Below are 23042 nucleotides of genomic sequence, written 5' to 3'. Positions count from 1 at the left end.
CTCTCCTTTGCTGTCCTGCCTTCTGCTCCCTTGCAGTATATTCAATAAACTCTTCTCTCTTTGGTTCTGCCTTGGGTGTATTCTTTCACCGCCTGCGCCCGCCCCCATCCAATCAGAATATGCCACATTACCATTTATGTATATTATTAAACCAAAAAATATTTTGATATGTATGTAATAAAAGTATAAAAACATAAATGGGAATGATACACATCAACTTGGAGATCACGATTATCTCTGGAGATAGGAATACCATCTCATTTATGCTTGAAATTTTTTTAATAAAAAAATACAGCAAAAGGCTAATTCTCAAGTTTCAGTCAATACAGGGGTATCTGAACATGTTTGTTTGACACATTTAATAATTTTAAAAACATTAAGAGCCAATTAATTAAAATGATGAACAACTCAAGAGCTCATCTATGTGAAAATGAAACATCCTAAAATCCAACTGAGGACCCATGTGAGAGATTTCAAAGCCATTCCCTTGAGTTTTCCTTCTTTTTCAGAAGAAAAGTTTGATAAAATGAGTGGACCTAGATTCCAGGGTCTGTACAGGGGGATACAAGATATTAAGAGCATGGTTTTCAAGACACACAGACCTGGTTCAAATCGTAGCTGCCTCATTTATTCATTAAATGATCTTGGAGAAATCACCCCCTCTCTCATGTTGATTTTCTCTTTTATGAGACGGAGATAAGCTGACCAGATGGCAGATAGCACAAACCAGCCCCAGATCCAGGGATACCTGAGAATCAAAGGGAAGCTGGCAGATCAGAGAGACCAGCCCTGTGGCCATCAGCAAAAGGCTGGGCTTGGGTGTGGACAATGGCAACCCAGAGCCGAAGACAGAGCTCCAAGAAGGGAATCGGGCCCTGTTGGTTCTCGGACAGATAGACCCTTACTTCTTCCCTGCCTAGCACCTAGCACTGGGCAGACCTTGGCCAGTCCTATCACCATTACCAAGGGCTGAGAAGGTAGTGGCTGGGTGGGGAAGTCAGTAACAAACTCCAGTGCAGTGACTGGCCGGCACCTCAGCAGCCTCTCCCATCACTCCTCTTCCCTCTCCTACCACTCCTCTTCCCTCTCCCTGTAACCTAAGCACTAAGTTATAGCAATGGGGGTGGCAGCTTCTAGAAAGAGACTTACCTGCGCCGAAAGGAACAAGGACTTTCTCCAGAGATGTAGTTGTCTGCTCAGCACAGTACAAACTAGGGATGTAGATTGTACCCCAGAGAGTCTCCTTCCAAACTCACCAGCAATACACTACACTTGGGCTATGCCACCTCCCCCAGGCACTTAGTCCTGGCCCCAAGGAAAGGAGCTCCCAGGGGCAGATAAGAGATGCCTGAGGGGCACACACCCAATGAGAGAAAAGATGCCATAGAGGACTACCTTATCCAGACACACCAGAGTTAATGGACTTGGCAGGACAACGAATGAAAATAAGCATTTAGGGACGCCTGGGTGGCTCAGTTGGTTAAGCGGCTGCCTTCGGCTCAGGTCATGATCCCAGCGTCCTGGGGTTGAGTCCCACGTCCGGCTCCTTGCTCCGTGGGGAGCCTGCTTCTCCCTCTGCCTCTGTCTGCCTCTCTGTCTGCCTGTGCTCACTCTCTCTGATAAATAAATAAATAAATAAAATCTAAAAAAAATAAAAAGGCATTTAAAATATTACTCTAAAAAAGAAGAGAGAGGATTTTGGAAAGATGAAGGGGGAAACGAGAAATCATAAGGAACCAACTACAGAACCAGACATGAAAAATGTTATAGATGAAATAAAGCCCTGAAAGACTGGGGTGAATAGCAGAGTGGGTATAGCCAAGGACCAAATAAACAAGTGGAAGACCAGGTTCAGAAAATTCCCTAAAAGGCATGACAAAGGTATAAATAACTGAAAAGCAGAAGGTTAAGCCAGTGTTCTGTGAAGCTGGCTATCCCTGGATAGCATGGCACATGATATAGCCAGGGGACGCCGTGGTCAGGGAGCCACTCCTGCACCTCTCACTGTAAAGCAGTTCCCCTCGTTGGAGGCTATGTTGTTTGTGACTGCACCCTGTGGATGGGGCATACTTGATCCCTCAGATAGTGATGGGAGAAGAAGGAAGGAAGGAAAGAAGGAAGGAAGGAAGGAATTTCAAAAGGGTTGAACACAAATATACCCTGGACTTTAGGAATAACAGTACCCACGGATGCAAATGGCACCAGGATTCCAGCTCTGCCTTCTGACTTTGACTTTCCTGCTCTGCCTCAGCCTCTTCGCCCTCAAGCCTTCTTCTTTATATGTGGGGAAATGGTTACCTATAGCTGGTAAGTTTTATTTCTTAATCCACCCAAGACAGACGGATCTCAAGATGCTGGGTACCACATTTAAGAATCCCATGGAACAGTCTCCTTGGTTCAGCTTGATCCAAGTCATTACCCTTGGACTAATTATTCATGCCAAGTGTCATATAAACATGGCAGGTTTTCAAGATGCCTGGGTGGCTCAGTCGGTTGGGCCACTGCCTTCGGCTCAGGTCATGATTCCAGCATCCTAGAATTGAGTGCCGCGTCGGGCTCCTTGCTTGGCAGGGAGCCTGCTTCTCTCTCTACCTCTGCCTGCTTGTGCGCTTGTGCTCACTCTCTCTGATAAATAAATAAATAAATAAAAATCTTAAAAAAAGAAAAATGGCAGGTTTTCAGTGAATTCAATCATTAGGAAAACTATTCCCAGAAGATGAAGACAGACAAATGTTTGCACAGCAGTACATTTTACACCAGAACAAAGCCTAATGTACAGTTGATATCTAGTTGATTAAATGTCAGTTCCCTGCTGCCCTTCTTGCTCCATCATCAGAGACTTGTAGTACTTATCCTGGTGGAGATGGGAAGCCACTGAGGAATTTTAACCTGAAAATGACATTGCCAGGTTTTCTTTTGTAAAGACTGCTGTGTAGCAATATGGAAGATGGACTGTATAAGTGAAGTTGGCAGTGGTTATCTTTATAATCTTTTAATTTTTTTTTAAAGATTTTATTTATTTATTTGACAGAGGGACACAGCGAGAGAGGGAACACAAGCAAGGGGAGTGGGAGAGGAGAAGCAGGCTTCCTGCCGAACCCAATGTGGGGCTCAATCCCAGGACCCTGGGATCATGACCTGAGCTGAAGACAGACGCTTAACAACTGAGCCACACAGGCACCCCATTTAATCTTTTTTTTTAAAGGTTATATTTATTTGACAGAGAGAGAAACCATAAGAAGGGGGAGCAGCAGGCAGAGGGAGAGGGAGAGGACGTGGAGCTCGATCCCAGGACCCTGGGATCATGACCTGAGCTGAAGGCAGATGCTTAACCAACTGAGCCATTCAGGCACCCCTATAATTTAATCTTTAATTGTAGAATATCCAGATGGGGTCATGACTGAAGAGGAATTAGCATCACCCAGCGATGGACATATTGACAGCTGGGACTTTGTCTTCTCTTTTTTCAGAAGGTAAAGAGTGACTATTTTTCTAATGGATATTACATCATGGAATGTGGAAGCACAAAGTTAAAAATGGACATAAGAGTAAAACTGGATGGGGGCGCCTGGGTGGCTCAGTGGTTTGGGCCGCTGCCTTCGGCTCAGGTCATGATCTCAGGGTCCTGGGATCGAGTCCCGCGTCCGGCTCTCTGCTCTGAGGGGAGCCTGCTTCCCTCTCACTCTCTCTGCCTGCCTCTCTGCCTACTTGTGATCTCTCTCTGTCAAATAAATAAATAAAATCTTTAAAAAAAAAAAAGAAGAGTAAAACTGGATGCAAAAGGGTGGACTGTGCTGGCCATATGTCTGTTTAATTAAAGCTCCATTCCTCACCCTTCACCTGCTCTGCTCTGCATGACAGGGGGCTAAGTCCCGACAATTTCATTTCCAGAGTTTCCTTGCCAAATGGTCCAGTTAGTTTCAGCTAATGGCAGCCAATGCCAGGCAAAAGGAGACTGAAAGGGATTGGTTAGAGAGGAGGGAAAAGATCAAGAAAAGAATGTGTCATAGAGGCCAAGGGAGGAGAATGTGCAATTGATTCAATTCTCCAAATATATGTTAAGTGTGAACTCTGGGCCTCATTCTTGTACTGAACACATCAGACCCCCAAGAAGACAAAGGCCTGGTCTGTCATCCTCAAGTGGAATGACAGACATCTTCAGGCAGAGACTGTGACCACCCAGGGTGACTGAATTCCAGCTGAGAGACAGGGGATGATCACCCACTGTGTGTCAGGAGGCAGGAAAGGTCAGGTAAGGCCAAATTAGACCTCCAGGAGCCTTTATTGCTCAAGGGATAAAGGTTCTCTATTTTGAAATGACGTAAAACTTACATGAATGCCAAGACTAAATCCCTTTAAAAATATATATTTTTTTTAATTTTCCGACTGCAAAGTTTCAGATACTCACTGGTGCTAATTTTTCTCTTTGGGAACCTTGCACTCCTGTCTTACCAGGGAGGTGATCCCTCAAGGAATGAGCTGGCACCCTGGCCAGGTTTTGAATGGCATCTTTGCTAAGATTTAACAGTGTTAAATATTGCAAGGTCAAGCAAAATAAGAACTAAGATGTTACCAACGGATTTAACAGGGAAGCATTTGTTAGAGACTGGGTGAGAGCAGTTTCCTTGGGTGGGTTGGGTGAAGAATAGGAAATGAACATTATCCGAAGTAGGACTGCAATGAAAAGGAAAGGTAGTACCAGTGAGGGAGGACAGTTTCCTGAAACAAAAGAGATCTGAGCATTACCCGCAAATGACCGGAAAAGAACCCAGAGTCCCTCCTGGTCATCAAGATGGCTTGGGTTTGCTTACAATAAAAACACCTATCCATTCTGTAGTCCCTCATCTAGTCCTCCTTTGAAGTACCTCAGGCTGTTTCTCCTGCTACACCTGGAAACCTTGGCAGCCACTGAAAGTCGAATAGGACTAGGCGATGAGATCTAAACACTGACCCCTAATCCTGCCTGCTTCATTAGCATGCCCAGGATCCCAAGAGAGCAGAACTCCTGGGGTCTGAGAAGCAGCCAAGAGAGGGTGGAGTTCTAAAAGTCAGCGGCCCGGGTTCCAGTTCCGTCTCTGCCATTCCATAACCTGACACCCGATAGCCGTGTTACTTGCCTCAACTTGATCCCCGAAGTCTTGAGATGCCCAGGAAACATCGCTTGGGGTTTGAGTGCCGGCTATACCAATGCACTACGGTGGCAACTGGGCCTCCGCTTTCCATTCTAGGCAACACCGTTTTACTCAGTAACCGAGAACACCGGTCAGCTAACCACTAGGCATACAGCAAGTGCTCGGGAGATGCCAACATCACCGACTCCGGTCCCGCCCAGGTACATCCTTTAGCTCCCCGCCGCACGTAGCAGTGGGAGTGGGACGTGCCAGCGCTCGGGTCAGCGCCCCCCACTCCAGCAGCCCCGGCGCGAGCCGCCAGTCGCGACGGCAGTGGTGCATTGTGGGGCTTGTAGTGTGGGGTTGGGGTTGGGTGGGTGGGCGCGGCCGCCGCAGTCGCAGCGGGGCCATCTTCGGCGGGCCGGCTGGTTCGGCCTGTGCAGCCCGCACCCGTGCCCCTTGCCCTGTCCGATGGCTCCCAGGCCGCTGAGCCCCTTGGTGCTGGCGCTGGGTGGCGCCGCGGCCGTGCTGGGCTCAGTACTCTTCATCCTCTGGAAGGCCTACTTCGGGCGCGGACGCGAGCGGCGCTGGGACCGGGGCGAGGCCTGGTGGGGCGCGGAGACTGCCCGCCTCCCTGAGTGGGACGAGTGGGACGTGAGTGCCGGGCGAGGGTCTGGGCCTCCGCGTGTGCGGCTGAGGGGTGTGACGCCCCGCGAGGGCAGAAGCGCCTGGGTCGGGGACTCGGCGCCACAGCCCGCAGACCCTCGCGAAAGGGCGCGCAGTGGTAGCCGGGCCGTCGTGAGCCCCACAACGGAGAGATGGGTGGGCATTTCGGAGGGTGTGCGGCACCGCCCTGCGCGGCCGCGAGACCCGGGCCTCCTCGTGGGCGCCGGAGCCCCGAGGGCGCGGCCCCGGAGCTCAGTCGAGCCCGCGCCTGGTCCAGCCCGCGCTCGCCCGGCGCCTGCGCAGTGCGCACAGCCCGCGGCCCAGGGCATGTCGGGAGAGGCCGCCGCCCCCTTCCCCGGCGCGGATGCGAGTTTATCCCCTTTGGTGTCCCCTGCGACCCTGGGATGTAGGAACTGTTAGTCTGAGGAGGCTGAGGCTTCGCGAGGGGAAGAAATTTCACCGAGGTCACTCTGGAGAAGCCAGAAGAACGGGGTTTGGGATTCAGGACTCCGAAGGCAGCGCTGGTCCCACTGCACCAGGCCTTGACTTCCTGCCAGTTGATCGGTGGAGGGCGGGGATGGGTGCTTTGGTGTCTTCGGTCTTCCCTCGGGGAGGGTCCGGCAGGAGGGTGCCGGCCGCAACCTGACCTGTGCCCACAGCCTGAAGACGAGGAGGACGAAGAGCCAGCGCTGGAGGAGTTGGAGCAGCGCGAGGTGCTGGTGCTTGGGCTGGACGGCTCAGGGAAGAGCACGTTCCTACGCGTGCTGTCCGGAAAGCCACCGCTGGAAGGCCACATCCCCACCTGGGGCTTCAACTCTGTGAGGCTGCCCACCAAGGACTTCGAGGTGGACCTGTTAGAGAGTGAGCAGACCCCCCCACACACACACCGTCTCCCCATCACCTCAGTTGGACCCAAGCCGGGTCTTTGCTTGGGTGTGTCTCCAGCATGTATATCTCAGCAGGACATATCCCTGTATGATATTCTTCCCCTGCCTCTCTGGGGGCACAGGATACAGTCCACACTCTGTATTCTGTCATGATGGGCCATTCATGATTGGGCAATTCCAGCCTGGTCACTGCCTGTCCCTCACCCTAGCTGAAGCTCACATGCCTAACACTGAGATTCCAAAAGCTAAAATGTCCAAACATCTGCCAGGCATTACTTAATAAAATCCTCCCAACAACTCCACAAAAAACTGGAAACAGTTATTACCCTTGTTACATGCATGAGGAAAGGGAGGCCCAGCAAGTTAAATAAAATCCTGGCTCACCCAGCTTGCTAGTCTGCTAATGCAGACTCTCTGGCTGGAGGCTCTTGATTTTAAGCAGCATGCTGCTACATTGCTTGTTTCTGAAAGGTACTTGTTGTTTTCTTTCTTCTGTCTGTGCTTGCACTGTTTCCTCAGTCTGGAAAGCCCTTCTTCCCTTCAAAAACTACTACACCTCTTTTCAGGATTTAGATCAGAGGCACGTGGGTGGTTCGGTCCACAGAGCATCAACTCGATCTCACGGTCAGGAGTTCAAGCTCCGCATTGGGTGTGGAGTCTACTAAAAATAAAACAAAGAATGACTCTTAAAAAAAAAAAAAAAAGATTTAAATCAAACATGATATCCTTATGAATCCTTATCTGATTCCCAAGCTAGGTTAGGGGCTCTTCCTCTGAGCTGGCATTTGCCGCATACCAGCTGATGTCCCTGACGAAGCTGCTGTGGCACAGATGAGTCTGATCCAGCTTTGGTCCCGAGTGCCCAGCCTCAAGCAAGTAACTGGGAGAGCTCATTGAGTGAGTGATCAGAAAGGGTCTGGGCCGCCCCTGTCCTCAGTGTTAGGTTTCTTGGGATTCCAGGAGAGGTTGGCAGAGGGGCTATTCAGAAGACAGCAGTACTTAGCCACCTGTGTCCAACTGCAGACTGGGTGTAAGAGAGTAGTGGACTTCCTGTCAGCCAAAGGGCTCAGACCATAAAGACTAGGTGGGTTTAGTTAAGCAGCAGCTGGTGGGATCAGACTCTGAGGGCCTGGCTATATCTTTCCTCCCTGCTTGTGCAAACATTGATATTCACCTGGAATTTGGTCCTTTAAACAAGATTTTACCGGTCTCCCTTTCTTGTGCCAGGGATGCAGAAGGGTCAAGTGGGATTCTGCACTTGACTCCCACTCTGGCAGAGATAGTACCCCCCAAACCTAGGAGAAGGGGGTTGGTGTTTTCATGTTACCCAGGAGTCTAAGGTTCAATAGAGTCACTCCTGGATTCTAACCCAGATCTCCCATTCAAGCCCTGGAACTCTCCCTTCCCATGACACTCGCTTGGCTATGGTCTACAGTGCCTGCCCTGGAGGCCAGCCAAGCATGAGCCCTTTGTTGATCTTTGATGGCTCTTCCCTTCCTTGCCCCACTTCCTATATCCTACCCATTTGATTAGCTAGTTCTTTCAGCTTTATTTTCCAATAGATTTTGCATCTGTCCACTTCTCCCCACGTCCACCACTGCCTGCTTGGTCCAAGCCACCATCATCTCAGTACTATAATAGCCTCCTTATGGGTCTTCCTGCTTTCACTTCTGTCCCCTACTGTCAGCCAGCAGTATATTTCAGAAACCCATGTCACTCTTGCATAAAACCTTTAAGGGGATCCCCCACAGTTTCACTGTAGCCTGACAGCCTCATGTGGTCAAGCCCTGGCCAGCTTTGTTAGCTGTGGCTTCTTCCCCTCTCCCTCTGGCACTGCCTTGGCCACCCTGGCTGTCTTCTGTTTCAGACACATTGAGCTTGCTCTTCACTCTGTTTGTAATGCTTTCCTCTCCCTCTTCCCTTAGCTAGCTCCTTCTCCTTATCCCAGACTCAGCTCACATGCTCCCTCCTCAGGGAGACCTTCCCAGACCACGTAATCCAAAGCCACCCCAAGCCATTTTCACTTTTTCTTTTTTATTTCCTTTCTGAAATGTGCTTATGTGCTATTGCTGTGTCTGTCTTGGTTACAGAGGGAGCTCCTTGAGAGCAGGGCCCTGTCTGCCTTGCTCACCTCTGTATCCCCAGCACCCAGATCAGTGCTTGGCACCTAGTAAGCACTCAGTAAATATTTGTTGAGTGCCTGCTATGTGCCAGGCATTGTGCTGAGGGCTTTGGGGGGATCCAGATGTAAACAGCTCTAACTCTCAAAGAGCACAGAGTCCTCAAGTGTCAGAAGTATATCCAGAAACTCTAGGATACAGTGTAGCTAATGGGGACTGTGTAGAGAGACAAGAAGGCAACCCAGGTTGGGGGTACTATGTGGGCAGCCATGTGGTGGTAGGACTGAGTATGCTGTTTTCAAGGAAGGAAAGTGCGGTGACCAGACTGAACATGAAACACTGAATGGGGAATGACTATGTACAGGCTGGGCAGGGAGTCTTGGCTTCTGACCACGCCATTACTGTCTGGGGGAGAAAGCTAGGAACTGGCAGGAAGCAGCTCAGGAAAAAGAACCAGAGAGTACAATTTAATGGGCATCTTGTATGGTGGTCTGTGAAAGGCGCATTGTGTATGGTACCTTTGGGTTTTGTTGCAACCTGTTAGTAGGTAAGTTCAGTGAGGAGAACGCTGCTGCTCGAAGGTAGTGAGTTGCCTAGGGAGCCCCAGCTGTCAGAGCCAGAGCTAAACCAGATTGGCTCCAGAACCTGTGGTCTTCCTTGCCCCTGGTTGGTGGAGCCTTGGGAAGCTGTAAGTGGGGTGGTATGGGGCTATACAGAGAGAGCCGGGGCCCAGGGAGGCTCTGAGCTGGCCCCTGGCCTCTCCTCAGTCGGCGGCAGCCAGAACCTACGCTTCTACTGGAAGGAGTTTGTGAATGAAGTAGACGTGCTGGTGTTCATGGTGGACTCAGCTGACCGACTGCGGCTGCCCTGGGCCCGGCAGGAACTGCACAAGCTGCTGGACAAGGACCCTGACCTGCCTGTCGTTGTGGTGGCCAACAAGCAGGTGAGGACCATGGGAGGGAGGCTGGCTTAGACCAGCTGGGCTTGATCCACTGATCCCTGGGCAGGGGCAGGGAGCACAGGAGAGAGATTCAGGCCCAGGCCTGTGATCTGGAGCACTCGGGTGAGACACTGTCCCCAACTCTTCTACCTGTGCTTTTTCCTCATCCCTGATCCTCATTCTCTGTCTGCCTTCCTCCTCGCCTCCCTGTCACCCACTATCCTGAAGAAATGAGAAAAATACTAAGCATCCACTATATATAAGGTATGGTTTTGAATGACATTTCACATTATGCTTCTAATTGATCCAACAGGATCCATTTTACAGATTGGAAATCTGAGGCTCAGAGAGGTTCTGTTATCTCCCCAAGATTATACACCTGGAAGATAGTGGAATTGCAATGTCTAACTCCAAAACTTGTGCCTTTTCCACTCTGCCATGTCCTTGTGACTTTCAGCTCTAGATCAAAGTCCTAAGCTGGGAAGTGATAAGTGGAACATATTCAAATAATAACAAATAACATTTATAAGTGTGTTTACAGTGTGCCAGGCTAAGCGCCTGATAGTCATGACCTGGCTTAAATCCTGCAAAACCCCATGATAGGCCTTGTTATTATCCTCAGTGCCCAAAGTTAAAACTGGTATGTGGCAAAGCCAGGACTTAAACTCAGATCTTCCTCAAAGATTCTGCTCTTAACCATGCTCTACTTCCCTTGGGCCTTTGGCCCAGCCACCCTCAGCATCACAGACTGAAGGTGCCAGTCTCAATACATGCCAGGTAAAACCTTGCCACAGTACAGAGTTCTGTCATTTTTCCTGTGGCCTGGCCCACGTTCTTGAGAGCCATGGCATTTGTTTCCAACCTGACTTGGAGAGAAGCTATACGTCTTTTTTTTTTTTTATAAAGATTTTATTTATTTATTTGACAGAGAGAGAGATCACAAGTAGGCAGAGAGGCCGGCAGAGAGAGAGGAGGAAGCAGGCTCCCTGCCGAGCAGAGAGCCCGACGCGGGACTCAATCCCAGGACCCTGAGATCATGACCTGAGCCGAAGGCAGTGGCTTAAACCACTGAGCCACCCAGGCGCCCAAGCTATATGTCTTTGATCCCAGTTTCCTCTGCCTATCAGGATATCCTTGACAATCAGTTATAAGCATGTAACCATATGTCCTGGTCTGCCTGGGATGGCCCCCATTTATGACTGTTCTGGTATAATTATTAATAGTGCCCACTTTAAGTCTCAGAAGTACCCTGGTTTGGATGATAAATCACATCATCATTCTACTTATAAACTATAATTATGAGGATAAGTCTAAGTGCCTCTCACAATGCCTGGCTTATAGGAAGAGCTGTTTCTCACTGCAGTGGCTAATGGTAGTATGAAAAGAGGTTGGTACAAAGGAAAGTCAGAGATGAGAGAATTTAGACCAAGAGGCCCAGAGGCCACCTCTGGGAACTTAGGCCCCAGTGTGCCCCAGGATAGCTAAGAACACTTCTCATGGATGACAGTGTGGGTGCTGGGAAACTGTGAGCTCTGTTCCAACTGGCTTCTCTGTCTCATCCCAGGACCTGAGTGAGTCCATGAATATGGTGGAGCTACAGCAGGAGCTGGGCCTGCGGGCTCTCGATAGCCAGCGGGAGGTGTTCCTCTTGGCAGCCAGCATCGCCCCTGCAGGACCCGGCTTTGAAAACCCTGGCACCGTGCATATCTGGAGACTGCTCTTGGAGCTTCTCTCCTAGGCCGGCTACCACCAGCTTGCCACCCAACCCTGAAGACCCTAGTCCTGCCACTCCTCCTGTCTACTGCCAGTGTGGGCCCGAGGCAGGAGCCATGTAGCAGAACTGCCCTTCTCTCCCCCCACCCTCCAGAGCAGGGCCTGGGCAAGGCCAGGAACCGCACAGAAACCTTCCAACGGTGAGGTGGCCGTGAGGCTGAAGTGGGGAGGCGGGTGAGGCAGATAGTGGAAGAACATAGTGTCTGGCTCACTCCAGGCTGGAAGTGGATCGGGCTTTCACCACTGAAGGCACCTCCTTCTCTGATGTGTACAGTAAGGTGCTCAGTGGGCTTGGTTCTCCTCTCTGCAGGTCCCAGTGACTGAGAACCGGGACAGTGTCAGAAGTACTCCCAGTCTAAAACCGTTCCCTCCTGGTGACCTCATGCCCGTCACGCAGGCAGGTTCTGGGCAGCACACAGTTAGCCTTGGCTCCAGGGCCCACAATGTCTTGCAGCCCCAGCTCTGCCAGGCTGGCTCGAGGCCTTGTGCTATCTCTGCCTCTCTGGCCCTGGGACCATCATTTTTAAAGAGATGGTTTCCATGGTTTTTTCTCACTTGGAGATAGATTTTCCAGCCATGAAGATAAGAAGGGCTGGGATGAACCTGGAGATCCTAGCAAGGAGTTTTCTGAAACCTCCGTGCTTCTGCAAGCCAAGGCCTGCCTGCCAGACTACAGCATCGAGTGGTATTCAGCCCTGAGCAGAAACAGAGGGCTTTCCTCCCCCTCGTCTGGAGACAGAAACTGCTGCTCTGTGCTAGTGCCTACGTTTACAGAAGTCTGGGGAAGGAGCCTGTGTCCCTGGGGAGAAGACGGTCACCTAGAGCTGGTTTTTGGCCTCAGAACTGCATTCTAATTATTTATTTATTTATACAAGGAACAGACCAAAGTCTCAGGTTCTGTTTCTAGGTGCTGTTATCAAAGCCCCAGATGACTGCAATGGAAAATTTGTGTCTTTGAGGAAAACAGCTGGAATTGTGAGACATGTGATATGTGAACACCTGTCAGTGGAGACAAAGCTTTAGCTTTCCCCAACATTTACAGCTATAATCGGCATCCCCCTTTACGGTGACCCACATGAACATAAAACTCCGCCACTTGGCCCAGTATGTCAAAAGGACACAACCCCTTCCTGTGTAACTGGTGACTGTAGGAGAGGACATTTCAATCATGTAAATCCAGGTAAACAAAAATGGGAATCAGCAGATCAGCCAGTAGGATACCTGAGGCTTTGGGTACCTTAGTCTTTCTGACCTGCTGATTCACCAGCCAAAAGTTGGACAGAATTTCTATTCTCTCCAGTGCACACTCACAGTTTATTTGTATGCTGACACTTTAGTGCAGGCCAAGGACGGAGCCTTTTGTTGCTGCTGAATAATCAGTAGCCACAGATGGACTTTTTTTTAGCAGAGATAGCCAACTCAGTTTGCTTTTTAATTGAGAATAGAGATGATGTGCCTTCATTTCACTTGACATTGACTCAGCATGCCTCAGTTCCATGCTGCGGCCTACACGGGGAGGCACAGGGAGGAAGGTGGGATGGACGCTCTAGAAATCCAGAAGTGTGACAAGTTACGGTGGCCTGCTGTGCTCTTGGGCTGTGGGTGTATGACAGAATCACTGTCCTTTGAAATTCTAATTAACTTTCTGCAGAAGAAAGAAGTGATTTGTCTGCTTTTATCTTAAATATTTAAGGAATGACTTGACTTTTAGAGTACCCTTTGAACTTTTGCCGACAGCTTTTCATTTTGACATTTAAAGATTGTGAAACTTTACGTCTTTGTTCTATAAACTTCACCTTGTTCTCCAGTGCTTGACATTTACCTCTGGAACCAGCATCGTTGTGGGGGACCCTTTTCTAATTAAGATCTCCCTTTGGTCTAATGAGTATTGTTATGTAATACAGTTTTCAAAGTCTGCAGTGAGGGGAGTGAACTTGAATAGTTATATCTACCTGAGTGACCTCTGAAGACCACTCCCAGAACTGACGGGTCCCAGTGGTACACCGGAAGACACAAACCACTGAGGGTGCCTAAAGGTCCAGAGTACCACCCTGATGCTTGTGCAGAATATAGATGTTCTCTTGACCCGTGGGTGTGCCTCATGGCTTTTGTGGCTGACTGCTGCACTCCTCTGGCAGGACTGCTGGCCTGTCGTCCAGGCAGAGTGCCAACAGTGCTCAACCGCTCTGGTTTCTGCCAGGACTGGGCAGAGTAGAGAATGGGCCTCTCTTGTGAACAGCCGAGTGCCTGGCCCATGCTGCTCTTACCCAGTTGCTCCTGAATGTGACTTTCTGATTCACCAGCCCAGATCACCTGCTCCTGGGAACCAGCCATTATCTGGAGTTCTCAAAGTGAGTTTTCTGAGCTAGCCTGGGTGACACTGCTCCCCCCAAGACTGCCCCAACACTATAGCTCCCAGCCTACCTGAACATGGGATATGGGTCAAATGTCAGCCCCTCTCCTTTTCTAAGGAAGGCAACTGGAAGGCAGGCTCTGGATCTGAGAGAGCAGGTGGGCACTCCACATCGAAAAGAAGTTTCTGCTTCTGCCGGCCTGTTGAACCGATGCCTGATCATTCACCCTGGCACTGACGGCTTCTGATCTTAAGAATTAATGCAATGTGGCTTCTGATTTTCCATCCTCTCACCTGCTGCCAACCCTCTGAGGAGAGGCTGACTTGGCCCAAAGCTTGGTCATGTGAATGGTCTATGCAAGAAGTCTCCAAGACCACCACCTTGACTGGCTGCTTATCCACAAGGAGCCTCCTCTGGTACCTCTTGCACTGACACACTGGTATCCAGCTGTTAAGGACAGGGGTGGGTGGTGAAATCAGCCCGTCACAGCGCTCCCCTCCCTCCACGGAGAGGTTTTGATGAAAATCTGAGGACTCTTAAAAAAAAAAAAAGAAAAAAAAAAAAAAATCTGAGGACTCTTGCCTGTCTGCGTGGATGAAACACTAGATTGCAAAACGTTTCCACCTGTCTATGGAAAACATTTTGTTCTTAAGCTTGCTTAATAGCAACTGCCAGCACTTTGAACTAGCTGCTGAAACTTACCCGTGGTATTCATCCTGGCGCACCTGCCCACATCTCAGGCCTGGAATAGTCTGAGCATCTTCCTGTCACATTCATTGGCTCACACATCTTCAGTTGTTTCTAGCAGCTGTGCGAAGAACCTCCAACTTTTCCTCATTTGCTGCCTCTGCGAGGTGGGCCCATGAGGTACATAAGGAGAATTCCCATCGAAGATCTGGAAGTGAAGAGGCCTTGCTATCCCAGCCCAAGCCCTGTGAACCCAGACCCACAGGGTTGCCGAGGACAGATTGCATAAGGGAGAGCCAGTGGCTGTTTGAGACCCACAATAAATGCCAAAAACTCAAATATGGTTTCATTTGAATTCTGATTTTGAGGAGTATATCCTGGGTGCTTATAGTTCCAGTGAGGGGCAGGTATGGGGGATGGTCCCAGAAGTTTCAGTAACAAAATCATTTGTATCTGTACCTGGCGGCCATTCCTTGGGAGTTCTAGCTGATGGGGCCAGAAGTCAGAATGGAGCATTACCCCTCCACCTGCCTTGGGCTCAGCTCCGGATGCCCAGGGAAGATTCCTGCACTCAAGCCCAGTTGGCCAGGGGATGTCAAGCTGATTAAAAAGCAGTTGTAACTGGTATGTATTGCTACAGGAAGGCTGGGGCATAGGGGCGGGACACTTACACAGCATAAGGATGGGGATTGTGGCAGAAAGCCTTTCCAAAATTGGCACCTGAATTGGGTAAAGAAACAAAGGGACAGCTGTCAAAGGCCTGAATTTGGAATGCCATGGAGGACGTTATGAGGCCAAATAAAGGCCCTCACGAGTGGGGTGCCTGGCTGGCTCAGTCTGTAGGTACAGCATTTAATTCTTTATCTCAAGGTCACGAGTTCAAGCCCCACATTGGACATGGAGCATACTTGAAAGAAAATACAGAATCCCCTACTAGACTAGATTCCACAGCCTGTGTGCACACTGCTACAAGGGCCAGTTCACTGCTGGGGGCTAAGCCAGCATAGGAGGGGTTTCTGGGGCCGTTTCCAGCCTGCCCTGATAGCGTGGGATGGATGGGCTGCCTTCTCAGGGGCTGATGGGGAGGATAGCAGGTGAAAACCCAGGCTTAGCGGTTGTACTGACTTGACTTCAGACCTCACACTGGCCTCTCAAGCCTCGGTTTCCTTCCTGTAAATGGTGAAGCCACACACCCTGCAGGACTTTATGTGAAATGATCTACATAAAAACACCAAATCTGTTTTAAGAGGAATAAGGAGAAACAGATTTGAGGTGAAACATTAGGAATGAGAGGGGTTTTGTATTACAATAGCTCAAAGTTTCAAGAGCAGAAAATGCCCAGTGTCCACCCCATAGTGTACCTGTGATCCTGTTATGTGTCATCATCTCATATCGCCAAATTAGGCAGGCCTGCCCCAGAGAAGGGTCACACAGTGTGTACCCAGTACCCGGCAGACAGATGCTATTCAGCAGTCCACCAGTCTGAGCGGACCTGGGGGCCTCGGGTCCTTTCAGAGCAAGCAATCTCAAGACGAGTAGTGAAGGCCAGTCATAAGGAGGCAGCAATCCAGTTACTTCCCCTCTGGCCCTTGAGCCAATCTACTGAGACATACCTCCCAAGCAGCCCAAGGTAGCAGCAGGCTGGTGTAGAAGGCTTAATGCTGTGCAGGAAACCAAGCAGAGCAATGGAACCGGAACAGGGGACAAGAGGAGGGAGGCCACACCTAAGAGGGGAATAGGACTGTGGCACATTAAGGGCTGGATGGTCTCTCTGCCCGGTCGAGTGGGTTTTCACAGGGACAGTCCCAGAGCTTGGTTGGGAAGGGAACACACAACCACCAGAGAAGTAAAATAGTCCTTTTATTATGTACAGGCTATACATAAACCACCCACCCACTCTGGAAACAGTAGGTTCTGGCTTTTCTCAGGGTACTCAGAAGCTTCTTGGAGACGGTTCCTTCCCTTCAGAAAGGGAGTATGAGTGTGTGCACGCATGTGCATGTGTGTGTAACCTTTGATTCCATGAGGTTTGACAAGCCTCATCTAGCCACATGCCCCACCTTGCCTTAAACCCTGGCTTTGAGCTTCTCCGGTCCAGGAGGAGACCTCAGCCTAGGGCAGGCATAAGCCAATCATTCAACCTCCATCTTGTTCTTCTGCAAAGAATCAATGAAGGTTTGCCACTCCACTGGGTAAAAACGCTTATAGACGTTGATCTTATTCCGAATCTGTTTCGGGGTATCTTGGTAGTAATTCTTCTCATCCCGGGCCATAGCCTAAGAAGGGAGAAGCCACTTGAGGAGGGCTGGACAAGCAAAGGTTCAAATCCTAGTACTGCTTGAGTTGGGCAGCCACTTAGTGTCCCTGAAGTCAGGTTCCTCACCTCAAAAACCATGGTGTATGTGGGGAAATGAGTGCAAATGCCCTTGGGAACCAGGCAGGATATGAGTGGCTAATGCTCCATCCATAGCTGACTGATCCCACTTGGGCACCAGAACCCAGTGCAGCCAGATCTTCCAATTTTTATCAAAAATATTAACTTTAATTCGAAAACTTTCATAATTAAAATGGCACCTAGTTCAAGTTCTTTAAAAATACCATGCAAACGAAACTACATGTCTGAGTGGAATATGAACCACAGGCCAGTCTATTCTGGCTACAAGCATCTGTCCATGAGATCAATTTCCTAAAGTCTCTCTTTCCTTTGTTTGCACTCAGTCTCAGGCAAGAGACAAGATCAGACCCCAAATGGTCCAGGGCACCTTCCTAACAGACCCAAGTGGTACTTCCTGCCAGGCCTGAACCACTCACCTTATAGTCCTCCCCATGATTCTCCACCATGTAGCGCACATAGTCAATGAGGTCTCGAGACAGCGTGTTTCCTTTCTTTTCTGGAAGGCTGGCTTCTGCCTCCAGGTCTAGGGTGAGAGAAACCAGGACACAGAAAACGATGTTTTGCCTCCCGTACTTTTTGAGTTGCCCAATCACCCTTTCTCCCCATCCCAAACCAAGGCCATTAGATGGGCTTTGCCTCTCCAGCCCCAAATTCAGTGCTCTTCAGCCTCTGGGATTCCAGGCCCTGCCTATGACACAATCATCTCTATCACTGTGGCAACTACCTAAAAGGTAAATCATCTCTCTTTGGGTCCCAGCTGGGTAAAGGGCAGGGACCAAATTAATAATCTCTACTTAGTACTGGGTCCTGGGGACAAAAGTGAAGGTATACTGTCTACCACAAGTCGTGGCTTCACTGTTAAAATAGCTAGGCAGGAGCATCTGGGTGGCTTAGTCAGTTAGACATCCAACTCTTGGTTTCAGCTCAGGTCATGATCTTATGGGTCGTGGGATTGAGCCCCGTGTGGGAATCTGGAGTCTGCGTGTACTTCTCCCTCTACTCCTCTCCCCACTCTCACTCTCTCCCTCACTCCCTGGAATAAATAAAATCTTTAAAATTAATTAATTTAATTAAATAGGTAGGCAAACACTCCCCATTTCTCAAGTAGGAGAAAAACAGCTCAGGGAAACAAGGTGGTCAAATGTTATCCAGGTGGTCAAGTGCTAAATTGCTTATAGTCAAAATTATCTTTGACTTGGTTGCCAGGAGCTGGGGTGGGAGGAAGGCAGGGAAATGGGGAGTTGTTTAATGGGTAGCATTCCATTTCTGAAGATGAAAAAGTTCTGGAGATCTAATGCATGAAAACATAAACATACTTAACACTACTGAGCCATATAATTAAAAATGATTGAGATGGTAAACTTGACGTGATACGTTTTCTACCACAATTTTTAAAAACTCTTTAAAGAATGAGAAGTAAAAAATAAATACAATTTTTAAAAAATGAGAAGTAAAAAGTTTAGAAATTTGACAGAAAATACACCTGATTTTATTCATGCAACCCTGTGCAGTAATTCTTAATGAGAATTCTTACGAGAATCACTGATAGGAACTCAAGAAATTCTCTATCAAATGTCTGGCCATTTAAAACCCTTTTAACTTCAGGAGAACCGTTAACATATTGGACAGGTAAGAGGAAGATGAGTGGAGAATTCCAGAGTATTCCTGCTTCCCTGCAAAATTTACTCTGTTTTTAATATTCAATCTCTACAGCATTAATATACATGAAACCGATTTGTCACTGAAAAGATTAAATAAGACGGTGGAAACTCTATAAAAATCTGTTCATCCTTAAATTCATGACAAGCTGAACATGTGCCTGAGACACTGGTTTCTTTTCTATCCTCTCGGGCACCTGGCTGCATCCTCCCTGAACATTTCTGGCCTCACTTCACATGTTTGAGTTTATTAAGTAGACTGAAAATATCCCAGTCAGAGACAGTCTTAACTTTGTGAGCCCTGGACCAGCTCCCTTCTTCCCTCCTAACCTCAGTTTTTCCATCTGTACAATGAAGACATCTGAGGGCCATTTCTGGCCCTGACTGTGCAGCATGGAGACCTAGAGGAATGTGGACAGCACCCACCATTTAGCACATAAGGCTTCCGCACAAGCTCCTTAGGCCTCTCCTCTATGTCCACCTCCATGGCCTTCACCTGCAGAGAACAGAGCCTGTGAGACCAGTAGGCAAAGGAAGAATCTTAGATGAGGGAAAATTCTAGAGGCTTCTGCCCATCCCAACACAACTGATTATCCATGAGAATCCCTACACATATTCAGGCAGGAACAGATGACTGAGAGAACCAAAGCCCCGGAGGCCTTGTCGTTTCCAAAAGGGACTCAAGGAAGCAAGTCATCTTTCTGTGCCTATCTAAAAAATGGGCATAATGCTCCTTGCCTACCTCACCTCATGTGTGCTAATCAAATGAAACAATGCCCATGAAAGCTCTTTATAATTTACAATGAAAAGATATCAGATATCTTCTCTATGAAGAGGAGCAACCTGACAGTGTTTGGCTACAGCTTCACATTTGATCAAGAAACAGTAGTGCCATTTTCCTCTGGCATGAAGGGATAAGAAGAAACTTATCTAAAAGCAATGGCACAGGGATGCCCGGGTGGCTCAGTCAGTTAAGCATCTGCCTTCAGCTTAGGTCATGATCTCAGAGTCCTGGGATGGAGATCCGTGTCAGGATCCCTACGCAGCAGGGAGTCTGCCTCTTCCTCTGCCCTCCCCGTGCTCCACTCTTGGCTCGCAATAAATAAATAAAATCTTTAAAAATTATTTAAATAAATAAACAAATAAATGAAAGCAATGGGACAAATCCAATCAGAAAGTCCATTCATTAGGTTAACTATTGAGCACTAGTCACATTCTAACCACCGCTGGACAAAACACAAGGTCCTTGTCCCCAAGAAGATTGTTGAGGGAAAGAGGCACATGCAATAAACAAATAAATATATATAAAACACCATCAATTATTTACAGGTGCTATGAGTTAAAGCTGGAAAGAAATTACTGGGTAAAAGAGTTCTCTATTTTTTAAAGTGTGGTGCAGAAAAGACTTATTTGGGAGAAACTAAGGAAGCCAAGGACCAAGGATAATTAGATGACTGGAGGAAGGTGTAAGAGTAAGTAAAAATCCCTGGGGATTTCCTAGTAAGGACTGGGGAGTCCTTATTAGGAAAGTGAAGGGCAGAAAAAGATAAATCCTGAGACATACCATTGAGATCCCAAGGGACCCAACAGGTTCATTTCGGAGGGATAAAGAAAATGAGTGGAGAAGAAAAGAGGGGAGCTCCAACCCAGGTCGAATGTGTGATGGGAAGTAGGAGGGAGTAGTAAAGAGCCCTTCAACCACAGTCAGTACAAGCTGCCGGAGCTGGCTATAGGAAGGTCGCAAACCCAGGAAAGGCGTAAGCGTGGCAATTCACCGGAAGAAGTTCTTAAACTCAGCCAAGTATGGTGGCAAACAGGGGTGAAGGGCGGGGACCCTGTCATGTCCGTACCTTTCTCTTACGGAGGGGAACCGCCTTGTTGGGGTCCATAGCCAACCCCATCTCGGCCAGGTTCTGCCGCACGGATTTGGTGTGGTCCCAGGCATGTCGGATGTGGGAGCTACAGGCAAAGAGAAAGAGATCGCGGAACCGTCATCTCGCCGGTCGTCCCAGCCTAGGTCCCCTGCCTTCCAAACCCCGGTCCCCTCACCACTCGATCCGTGGCGCTGCTTTCCGTCGAGCATTCCGGTTCAGCCGCTTCCGGTTAACATTGTAACCGAACTTCTGTCTCCTGGTCTTCCCCTTGGCTTTGGGCATTTCCTTAACCACCGAACCGACAACTATAACTGGGTGCCTCTCACACGCCGCGCCTCGTGTCTCAGACTACTTCCTGTGGATTGTCGCAAGGGTTTGCGGGCTTTTTCGGGAAATGTAGTCCACCCCATAGAGACATCATGCAGATTACTATAATGACTACGACTCCCAGAATGCAACGAGCGGTTGGCGCCTGCGTACAAGCTCAGCAAATACCTTTTTACCCCTCCCCTTCAATGACCTCATCAGAAGGCGGAGCTTAGCGTTCGCATTTTTTCCCCCGAAGCAGCTTCCCACGACATGGCGGCTCCTGGTCCTGTGACTCCGGGGCCACCCTTTGAACCAGCACAGCCCCCAGTCATTGAGGGCTTTAGCCCCAGTATCTACAGCACTCAAGAAAGCTTCAAGGAAAAATTTATTCGCAAGACCCGCGAGAACCCAATGGTACCCATAGGTAAGCAGGTGTCGTAGGAACTGTGGACGGAGAGGATAGTGATGTCTGAGGGAATGAATTAGGGGAGGACCGGGAACGCCAAGAGGGAAGGGAGTGAGAGCGGACCAGAGTTGTGGCACCGAGGCCGGGCGGTGAGAGGTGATCCTGATTGGAGCAGGAGTTGGGCGGGATTGGGGGGCTGAGATGGGGCGAGTCCTGTAACTGGGAGGACCCTTCCTCGACCAGACCCTCCCACTAGGCCCCCTTGCCTCCGCTGTTATTCAGAGCTTTGGACTCCGGAGTACTCGAGGCCCACAGCGGGGAGGGGCCTCCAGGGCAGGAACGTGCCACTCCCCCACTCTTACTTTGTCCCCTCCTCAGGCTGCCTGGGCACGGCGGCCGCCCTCACCTACGGCCTCTACTGCTTTCACCGGGGTCAGAGCCAGCGCTCCCAGCTCATGATGCGCACCCGGATCGCTGCCCAGGGCTTCACGGTCGTAGCCATCTTGCTGGGTCTGGCTGCATCTGCTATGAGGTCTCGATCCTGAGTCTGAGACCTGGCCTTGAACGTTACACAGAGATCATTCCCGGCCCCAGGAGCAACCGCCGGCGCCACTACCTGACTTATCCCTTCGTCTCCCCTGACAAGGCCCCCTATCAGCGGGGGAGGAAGTGGCCAATTGTGTAACTGACAGATGTTTTTTCAGGAATCTCGGATTCGGTTCAGTTTGGGTGTTGCATACGTGTATTTGTGCCCCACTCTCTTCACTTCCTACTTAATAAACTGATCCACTTGTAGTTTGGTGAATTCATTCTCAATCTAGCACCCCCAGGGTTTTTGATCTTTGGTTTTAGGAGATTGTCTAAAGATTATAGGGGCCCTTAGAAATCCTATAGTCTAATGATTACCAAACTTTTCTGGTAACAATCACCCGGGGGAACTTGTTAAAGGTAGATATTCGGTAGAGTGATGCTATTTTGAAAAAAAAAAAAAAAAAAAAAAAAAAAAAAATCTTTCCAACAATCTTCAGACTTTCAACAGGAAACCCTTCCTTCAGATGAGGCTGGCCATGGCCCTGTCCCAGGCAGGGAGGTTCTGCCCTCCACTTTGCTTCTGCTCCTCACCCCACTCCCACCTCCTGAGAGCATCTAGGCTCCACTGATGTAGACCACCCCCACTTGGTTCTTGATGCATCTTAAAGAACAGGAAACAGGCTCAGAGAATGCAGCGTGGTGGAGTAGTAAGATCGTAGTCACAAAGCTTGCCATTGGTCTGTGTATCTAGTGTTTTAGGATTAAGGAAGGAAAGGGGCTGGAGAACTTGAGCGAACTCTACAAGAGGCAACCTGTGAGTTTCTCATTCATGCAAAGTCTCAAGTATTCCTGGACTGTGGTTAGATCTAAAGTGTTGATTCGGGACCCAGTTTCCTTCCATGTGTGACTCCATCAATTTCAACAACAGCTGCAAGCTGCCAGAAAAGAAAGAGGAAGTAAGGAAGACACACTCACTTTTTGGGCCCCCTAACACCCTCTAGCTTTCTAAGTGGAGAAGTGTATGGGTAGGGTCCCGCTAAGTTTCTTGCTCCCATTATGGTCTCTCAGTTGTAAGACAGAGATTATAAATGTGAAGCAGAACATTGTGGTGATGGCTTCAAGGACTCGATAGGAAGGGGGGAGGACTATGGCACTTCTAAAGAGGAAGGCCATTATTTTTAGCTGGTGGTGTTATTGTATTCCCCTAAAAAAGATATGTTGAAGTCCTAACCCAGTATCTCAGAATGTGATCTTATTTAGAAATAGGGTCTTTGGGGCCCCTGGGTGGCTCAGTGGTTAAGTGGCTGCCTTTGGCTCGGGTCATGATCCCG

General features: G+C 49.1%; 3 protein-coding genes across 3 annotated transcripts; 2 read left to right on the top strand and 1 right to left on the bottom strand.

The window, feature by feature from the left end:
* Nucleotides 1-5484: 5484 nt before the first annotated feature.
* On the top strand, nt 5485-14866 carry ARL10 (ADP ribosylation factor like GTPase 10). The gene is made up of 4 exons (XM_046000125.1): nt 5485-5765; nt 6437-6638; nt 9552-9727; nt 11289-14866. Exons 1-4 carry the CDS (start codon nt 5583-5585, stop codon nt 11460-11462), a joined length of 735 nt encoding a protein of 244 aa, XP_045856081.1. The 5' UTR covers nt 5485-5582; the 3' UTR covers nt 11463-14866.
* Nucleotides 14867-16379: 1513 nt separating this feature from the next.
* NOP16 (NOP16 nucleolar protein) lies at nt 16380-20850 on the bottom strand. Its single transcript, XM_046000126.1, has 5 exons — nt 20641-20850; nt 20442-20550; nt 19018-19087; nt 17350-17456; nt 16380-16814 (listed from the first exon to the last, which is right to left on the bottom strand). The coding sequence occupies exons 1-5, from the start codon at nt 20745-20747 to the stop codon at nt 16671-16673; spliced, it is 537 nt and encodes a 178-aa protein (XP_045856082.1). The 5' UTR covers nt 20748-20850; the 3' UTR covers nt 16380-16670.
* Nucleotides 20851-21007: 157 nt separating this feature from the next.
* HIGD2A (HIG1 hypoxia inducible domain family member 2A) lies at nt 21008-21975 on the top strand. The gene is made up of 2 exons (XM_046000127.1): nt 21008-21198; nt 21559-21975. Exons 1-2 carry the CDS (start codon nt 21045-21047, stop codon nt 21723-21725), a joined length of 321 nt encoding a protein of 106 aa, XP_045856083.1. The 5' UTR covers nt 21008-21044; the 3' UTR covers nt 21726-21975.
* Nucleotides 21976-23042: the final 1067 nt, after the last annotated feature.

The sequence above is a fragment of the Meles meles genome, chromosome 3 (genome assembly GCF_922984935.1).
Source record: "Meles meles chromosome 3, mMelMel3.1 paternal haplotype, whole genome shotgun sequence".
Lineage (NCBI taxonomy): Eukaryota > Metazoa > Chordata > Mammalia > Carnivora > Mustelidae > Meles > Meles meles.
This window is presented reverse-complemented; position numbering and strand designations above follow the sequence as displayed.

Bases quoted from the DNA above. Each gene is read 5' to 3' on its own strand.
- HIGD2A (XM_046000127.1), top strand. From the start codon at position 21,045: ATGGCGGCTCCTGGTCCTGTGACTCCGGGGCCACCCTTTGAACCAGCA. The intron at 21,199-21,558 runs GTAAGCAGGTGT...TCCCCTCCTCAG, and splicing joins GAACCCAATGGTACCCATAG to GCTGCCTGGGCACGGCGGCC.
- ARL10 (XM_046000125.1), top strand. From the start codon at position 5,583: ATGGCTCCCAGGCCGCTGAGCCCCTTGGTGCTGGCGCTGGGTGGCGCC. The intron at 6,639-9,551 runs GTGAGCAGACCC...GCCTCTCCTCAG, and splicing joins CGAGGTGGACCTGTTAGAGA to TCGGCGGCAGCCAGAACCTA. The intron at 9,728-11,288 runs GTGAGGACCATG...GTCTCATCCCAG, and splicing joins TTGTGGTGGCCAACAAGCAG to GACCTGAGTGAGTCCATGAA.
- NOP16 (XM_046000126.1), bottom strand. From the start codon at position 20,747: ATGCCCAAAGCCAAGGGGAAGACCAGGAGACAGAAGTTCGGTTACAAT. The intron at 19,088-20,441 runs GTACGGACATGA...TGTTCTCTGCAG, and splicing joins TTCCCCTCCGTAAGAGAAAG to GTGAAGGCCATGGAGGTGGA. The intron at 17,457-19,017 runs GTGGGTGCTGTC...CTCTCACCCTAG, and splicing joins GAAGCCTTATGTGCTAAATG to ACCTGGAGGCAGAAGCCAGC.